General features: G+C 56.0%; 1 protein-coding gene across 1 annotated transcript in view; it reads right to left on the reverse strand.

Annotated features, from left to right (window-relative positions):
- Window positions 1-7650, reverse strand: part of ANO1 (anoctamin 1) — a 126798-nt gene that overhangs the window by 20863 nt on the left and 98285 nt on the right. The window contains exons 16-17 of the mRNA XM_045297139.1: window positions 1954-2155; window positions 231-342 (exon numbers count right to left, since the gene is read on the reverse strand). Coding sequence (XP_045153074.1) covers window positions 231-342; window positions 1954-2155 — 314 coding nt within the window. The remainder of the gene's footprint in view (window positions 1-230; window positions 343-1953; window positions 2156-7650) is intronic.

Consider the following 7650-nt stretch of genomic DNA (forward strand, 5'->3'; position numbering starts at 1 on the left):
GGTTGGTGGTGGCAGGGCACTTGGGAGCCCAGGCAGGCGGGTCCCCCACTGAGCGCCTGCCCCTCACAGTCTGAGCTGGCCGGCAGCTGGGCCCTTCCACCCTGGACCTCCCTCTCCCGGTGGGTAACTTCTCTGGAACTCCTGGGGTGCCATGGGGGTGGGGGGATGTCCGTTGGGGGAGAGAGTGGGGTGGGGCAAATGTCCCACTCCCGAGTGGACACCGTGCCTACCGGCCTTTGAAGAAGGCCACGTAGAAGATGGGGGTGTAGGAGTTGACAAACTTGAGCAGGAAGGCCTTAAAGATGAGCCGTTCCTCAAAACTCTTCTCCGTCTTGGGAACCTCTAGAAGGGGGAGGGGTGAGAGGTTGGTCTTGGGGTGGGGTCACCCTCAGCTCCCCTCCCAGCCCTGAGCAGGTGAGCCTGCAGTTGTGAGCCCAGTTTGTAAGGGGCCCTTTCCCACATCCCCTTCTAAACAGACAGACAGTCACACGGGGGTGGGTGGGAGCGGGGGAAGTACAGGCCATAGAGCCAGACATTCCCACCAGCACTGCGGGAAGCTTCTGGCTCAAAGCCAAACCCACTGCCCTCAAGTCCACTCTGGCTCACGGGGACCCTAGAGGACAGGGTGGACCTGCCCCTGTGAGTTTCCCAGGCTGCAACTCTTCACGGGAGCAGACGGCCTCCTCTTTCTCCTGAGGAGCAGCAGGTGGGTTGGAGCTTCTGACTTTGTGGTTAGCAGCCCAATGTATCACCCACTACATCACCAGGGCTCCCCGGAAGCTACTGCCCCCGACTCACCGGCACCAAGTTGATGCCGACTCACAGTGACCCTCTAGGACGGGGTTACCGAGACCGTAACTGTTTACAGGAGTCAAGCCTCACTTTTCTCCCAAAGAGCGACTCGGGGATTCAAACTGCTGACTTGGGGGTTAGCAGCCCAATGTAGCATCCACTCCATCCCCAGGGCTCTTTCAACCCTCTCAAAATCTCAAACTCACTGCCACTGATTGGAGACCAACTCGCGGTTGCCCCCTTGTATGACAGAGTAGAATTACTCCTGTGGGCTTCCAAGGCTGTGACTCATCAGGGGAGTAGAAAGCCTCATCTTTATTCCAAGGTGTGACTAGGAGATTTGAACAGCTGACCTTGAGGTGAGCAGCCCAATAGGTCACCCACTAGGCTACCAGGGCTCCCAGAAGCTGGAAATGTCTCCCCCTACAGCCAGGGCCCAACTGGTGAGAAAATCGATCTCTGCTTTGAAAAGCCCCCCCTTTGTGGTACTTCTGCTAGGTCACCCAATATCCCAGTACAGCACTGGGATGACTGGCCTCAGTTTCTATCTAAACTCCTTAAACTGATGGTCCCCGACAAGACGGAGCACCCAGAGAGCCAGGTAAGCATGGGCCCACTAGTGCCTACTTACTCATGAAATGCTGCAGTGGTGCATGTGTGTGACTGCTCACCACAGATGAGTAAGCAAGCTCTGGTTGGCCGTGCTTGCCTTCACTGCTGGCCCCGTAACTAAAACACCTCCTTTCTTCAACTAGCTCTCACCAATGATTGCTGGCTTCTGAGTCAAGCTGCTGACTGCAAGGCCAGCGGTTCAAACCCACTAGCCACCCCTCAGAGGAAAGATGAGGCTGTAGACTCCTGTAAACATTTACAGAGACACTGGGGTGGGGGGCAGTTCTGCTCTGTCCCAGGGCCAGCTGGGAGACAGCCTTCGTATCCCTCACTTGGGGATGACAAGGTCATGGTCCCACGGCCACAGATCTTCAGCTCTGACTACCAAGGATGGGGCTCTGCACCCTCCCTGGATCCTCTGGTGAGAGGCCTAGGGGTGGGGGGAATGCTGAGTGCTCTAGGTGGGGTGCCCAGGGTGGTGGGCCTCCAGAGTAGACCCCTAGATGCCCTCTGTGGCCCCCCAGCCTGGTCCAGGCACTGGACACTCACCGATCTTGGTGAGCCACCTGGCGATGCAGCCGTAGACCTCGTCCAGCAGGATGATGACCACCAGGTTGATGATGACTGCGGTGGCCGTGACGGTCACTCGGATGTTGGACCGCACGGAGGGTGAGGAGTTCATGGCCAGGGCGGCGGCCATGGAGATGCGGTAGATGACGACGCCGAGGACGATGGCGAAGGTCACGGCGATCTACAGGGACAAGGGGGCATGCCTCACCTGGACTGTGTTCCTGCCCTCACCTCCTACACCTGGGCCAGATCAGAACCATCGTGCTCGAGTGGTTTCCCTGGCCTCCTATGGCACTGCCGGGCAAGCATGAGGCTGCTCACCACAAGGGCAGCGGTTCAAACCCACCACCTGCCCCTCCGGCATAAAGACCTACCCCTGTAAAGGCTGACGGCCCCAGAAACCCCAGGTAGGGTGCTAGAAGTTGGAACTGACCCAGTGGCCATGGTGTGGGACTTTGGAAATCTTTCTGGAAGCCGGGGAGAGAGACGAGGCTTTTGCCTCTTGTAAAGAGCTACAGTTCCGGAAACCCACAGCTCTGAGTCAGACTCTGAGTCAGAACTCACCAGATGGCACGGAGGGGGTTGTTTGGTTTAAATGGCAGCAGGTCGCCAGGCCGTTCTTTGGCTGCACAGCTGGGTTGGCGTTGAGCGTCGACCTCAGATTAATTAAAACCAAACAAAAAACCCAAACCCACTCTCACGGAGTCTATCCCGACTCACAGTGACCCCCTGGGACGGGGAAGAACTACTCCCGTGGGTTTCCAAGACTGTAACTCTTTACCGGAGAAGAAAGCCTCATCTCTTTCTTGTGGGGCAGCTGGAGGTTTTGAACTGTTGGCCTTGTGGTGAGCCACTCAACACGTAACCTGCACCAGAGCAAATGCAAATGCTTTGCAACGTCCAGGGAGGCCTACTGAGGTCAGCTGGGTGTGTGCCGGTGGCTCGGGCCCAGGCGGGCAGTGCCGAGACTTGTGGGTCCGCTAGGCTCCAACCCTATCAGCATGGCCCTCATCTTGCCAAACCCACTGTGGGGCTGAAGCACCCTTAGACTTGGGCTGGGGCTCCCTGGGCATCTGGGTGGGTGCTGGCCGCAGTGATGAGTCTGTTCCACCTAGCAGGGATGTGAACCCCTCTGCCTGGCTCTCTCTCCCTCCTGTTCCTCAAAGGCCCAGACTGGGAGTGTCCAGCCATACCTCTCTGCCCTGCCAGGGCCTGGGAATCAGCTTTCCCAAGTGCTCCAGCCCAGGAGGGAGCCCTAGCCCCCAGTCCGGGCTGTGGGTGGATTCCGAGTCCCGGAAGCTACAGAGTAGACCTGTGTCTCCTGGGGCTTTCTTAGAGTCCCAGTAGAGCAGCAGTTAGCACTCGGCTGTTGGCATCCTCCACCCATCACCCCCCCTCAGGAGAAAGGCCTGTCGCCCTGCTTCCCTGAAGCTCTGTTAGGTACCATGGAGTCGGCCCCGACTCACAGTGACCTGATGGACAACAGGACTGGACACCACCCGGCCCTACACCCTCCTCAGACTTGTTCCTGTCTGAGCCATGGCTGCGAGGAGGCCATCAATACTGCTTTCACCCAAGCTTTGTGGAGAAATCCCGCTGCCTAGAACCGAGGGCATCGCACGCCGACCCCCAGTGAGGGCACACAGGGTTGGCCCCGGCCCTGGTCTTCCGGGCAGTCACCTGTGGCCCCTGGGCTGTTTGGGGGCGGGGGATTCCTAGGAAGCTCTCCCTTTAATGGGCTTCCTGAACTTGGCTTCTGCAGATGTGTGGAGTGACTAACTTGTGGTCACACCCACCACCCACACCACACCCTGTGAAGTCTGCCTGCCGGGAGACTTCTGGCAAATTCTTGGGAAAGCCCGGCTCCTCCCTTCCAGGGAAGGCTCATCCAGGGCCTGGCAAAGAAAGACCCGGGGCACATCCGGAAGAGGCCCCGCCTGCATGGGGGCACTGTAAGAAGCCCTCCACTGGGGCCAGAGCCAGCCACAGCATCCCCAAAGCCCTGTCCCTGCTGGGATGAAGGACCGGGCTCAGGCTGTGGGTTCAGCGTGGTGGTACACAGTAGGTGCCCACTCTGTGCTCATTGTTCTGGGAGCCTCCTGAGTGGGCCAGTAGGGAGTTCTGGATGGCCAGCCCTAGAGTCTGGTTTGTGTGTAACATGAGCTGGCGAGGACTCTCAGGGCAGGGCGAGAGGACCAGTCCATGTCCCGGTGACCACTGGCCCCTCTACTCAGCATATGGGCCATGGTGGTGTAAGTGCTTAAGCACTCAGCAGCTAACGGGAAGGTTCCCCAGCAGACGGGACCCTACCCCGACGCACAACGGAACAAAGCACCACCCACTCCTGCACCGGCCTCACACCTGTTATGTTCGAGCCCAAGGTGGCAGCCGCGTGTCCATTCATCTCGTCAAGGGTCTTCCTCTCTCTCTTGCTGCCCCTCCACTTGACCAAACACGATGTCCTTTTCCAGGGCCCGATCTCTCCTGACCACACGTCCAGGGTACGTGACATGAAGTCTCGCCGTCCCTGCCTCTAAGGAACATTCTGGCTGTACTTCATCCAAGACAGATTTGTCTGTCCTCTCGGCAGTGCACGGGAGTTGGTCTCCTTCCGCAGCACCCTCATTCAAGGGCATGGGTGGTTCTCCTCTGGTCTTGTGTTCGCTGTCTAGCTCTCACAGGCACACGAGGCCACTGAAGCTGCCAGAGCCTGGGCCAGGCGCACCTTGGTCTTCGAAGGGCCAGCTTTGCATTTTAAGAAGGGAAAGCGGTCTTCGGTAGCGCATCTGCCCAGTGCGATGCATCCTTGCATGTCTAGACTGCTGCTCCCATGCCATTGATCATGGAGCAGAGTGGAATGAAATCCGTGACAACGTCAACCTTTCCCCCGCTTACCATGTGTGGGAGTTATAGAATTGTTTGTCAGTTTGAGGATTAAGAGTGTAGGGGTGGAATCTAGCCTGTCCATCAGATCGTAGCCAACGAGGCCTCTGTGGGGGCATGGCCTTCTCCTGAGAATTCTGAGAAATCCTGTATTTCTTCCTTGGAGGTGGGAGACATTTCTCCCTCTGTCTTGAATCCCTTCAAGGCATCCCTGTGGAGAAGCCGACCCTGGACCTCCCTGAAGCAGCCCTGGAAGCTGGAGAAGTCACATGGAGACCTCTGCCAACACTGCTTACAACGCCACTGGAGCCAAAGGCTTTCTACCCACCTACCTGTGGTCATCCTGTATTCGGAGCCATCCCGTGTGTTTGGTGAGTCTGAAGAGGACTTGAGAGATTGGTATCGGACATATGGGCTAATATTGGACTCGGGCTTGGACTGGACTGGGTTGGGATGCTTTCTTAATGAACAATTACCCTTTATATAAAACTCTCTCATAGACACATATGCGTCTCCCTGGACTTGTTTCTCTCGTCTACCCGGACTCACACATCGTGACTGGTCCGATTGTGAGGACTTTGGTCTTCTTTCCACTGGGTTGTAATCCACACTGAAGGCTGCCTTCTTCAGTCCTCATCAGCAAGTGCTTCAAGTCCTCTTCCCTTCCAGCAAACAAAGTCGTGTCTTCTGCGCCTCGCAGTTGTTGATAAGCCTTCCTCTGCTCCCGACGCCACATTCTTCTTCCTATTAAGCCAGTTTCTCTGATGATTTGCCCAGCATCTAGACTGAATAAGTATGGTGAGGGGATGCGACCCTGATGCACACCTTCCCTGATTTTAAACCGTGTATCATTCCCTTGTGTTGTCCAAACAAAAGCCTCGTGGTCTACGCACAGGTTCTGTGAGATGCCCATTAAATACTTAGGTCTGGAATTCCCATTCTCCGCAATGCTACCCATCATTTGTTACGATCCAACGATGGAACGCCTTTGCATAGTCGATACAACACAGACCAGTATCTTTCTGGGCTTCTCTGCTTTCAGCCAAGATCTCTTTGACATCAGCAACGATACCCCCTGTTCCCCATCCTCTTCTGAATCCGGCTTGAATTGCTGGCAGCTTCCTGCTGATATTCTACGCCAACCTTTCTCAAACTATCCTCAGCAGAATTTTACTGGCATGACATTGTCAGATAATTTCCGCATTCTGTTGGGTCACCTTTCTTTGGAAGGGGTACAAATAGGGATCTCTTCTAGTGGGCTGGCCAGGTCGCTGTCTTCCAAATTCCCTGACATAGTCGAGTGAGAGCTTCCAAGGTTGTATGTCTTTGTTGAAATATCGGTATTCCAGCAATTCTCAGAGCCCGTAACCACCAATGCCTCCAGTACAGCTTGGATTTCCTCCTTCCATACCAGTGGCCCTTGCACACATGGTACTTCCTGAAATGGCTGAGCATTGGCCAGTCTTTTCAGCACCGTGACTCTGTGTGTTCCTTCCATCTTCTTTCGATGCCCTCTGTGCTGTTCAATATTCCGCCCGTGGGATCCCTCATTCCTGCAGCTCGAGCCTTGAATGCTTCCTTCAGTGCTTTCACGTGGAGCAATGCTGGGGGCCTTCCTGTTGGCTTCTGACCCGGGTCCTGGTACATCTCCGTGTAATACTTTACAATGTCTTCTTCTCGAGCTGCCTTTTGGAATCTTCTCTTCAGCTCTTTTCACTTGGCGATGTGTAGCCGTGAGACCACAGCCTGGGGAACCCTACGGGCCGTTCTACTTAGTCACAGGGGCTTCTGGGTCAGGGCCCACTCGACGGCACCTGTTGTCGTTAGCTGTTTTTAGGTCAACTTGAGCTTGCAGGAAAGTGTAGGGGTGGAGTCCAGTCTGTCAGTCAGGTCACAGGCTAGCGAGGCCTCTTTTGGGGCTGTGGTCTTTCTTATAAGGAGGGTGGGGGACTGGGATTCTCCCTCTCCCTGTGACTGACACTCTGCTGCCGACCCCGAGGGCTGTTGGCATCCGGCCACTGACCTCGGATCCACGAGACCCTGCACCCATGAGACCCTGCACCTGCGATCTTCCTGCTTCCCAACTGCGTCACCGGCAGGCAGCTGGCAGAGTCTGGAGAGGGACTTGTGGACTAGCCTCAGGCTTATGGACTGAGTTGGCCTGGGCTGGGATGCCTTCTTAATACAGAATTATCTTCTTGATACAGAATTACTTCTTGATATGACGCTCTTTCTTATACAGTGCCCAACTAGGAGAAGTCACCCTGGAGTCGCTTGTCCACTTGTCCAAAGCCAGCACAGGTGACAAGCCCGCGTCACAGACCCCCAGTCACCTGAGTGGCACCAACCTGATTCCTGTCTGGCCTATGTGTCATTTATTTAATGGTTTCCCTTAAAGTGCCTCTGTTTTGCCACTAATAATGCTGCTACTGCTACTGTTAGCTGCGGAGCCAGCTCCCTACCCCATGCACAGCCAAATGCCACCTTACCCAGCCTTGCGCCATCCCCACGTATATCTGACCCTTGGCGGCCATTCATTTTTATGGGCTGACTTTGGGGATTCGATAGCCAGGCCTTTCTTCCTAGTCTGACTTAGACTTAAGGTCCGGGGGACTCTGCATCGTGCTGCAGCCTCCATGGAAAAACGGCCTGAGTTTGGGCCTGAGGTGTCCTGGCCAGGAGTCCAGCCGGGAACCCCTCCACCTCCACGGAAGGTGAACATTTTACCGGTGAGCCACCGTGGTCCTGAGGCCTACATGGCCCTACCTGTGACGTCCTGGCTCCCAGCTGGCC

This window comes from Echinops telfairi, unplaced genomic scaffold (genome assembly GCF_000313985.2).
Source record: "Echinops telfairi isolate 266 unplaced genomic scaffold, ASM31398v2 ScPeMD7_7417;HRSCAF=8455, whole genome shotgun sequence".
NCBI classification, from domain to species: domain Eukaryota; kingdom Metazoa; phylum Chordata; class Mammalia; order Afrosoricida; family Tenrecidae; genus Echinops; species Echinops telfairi.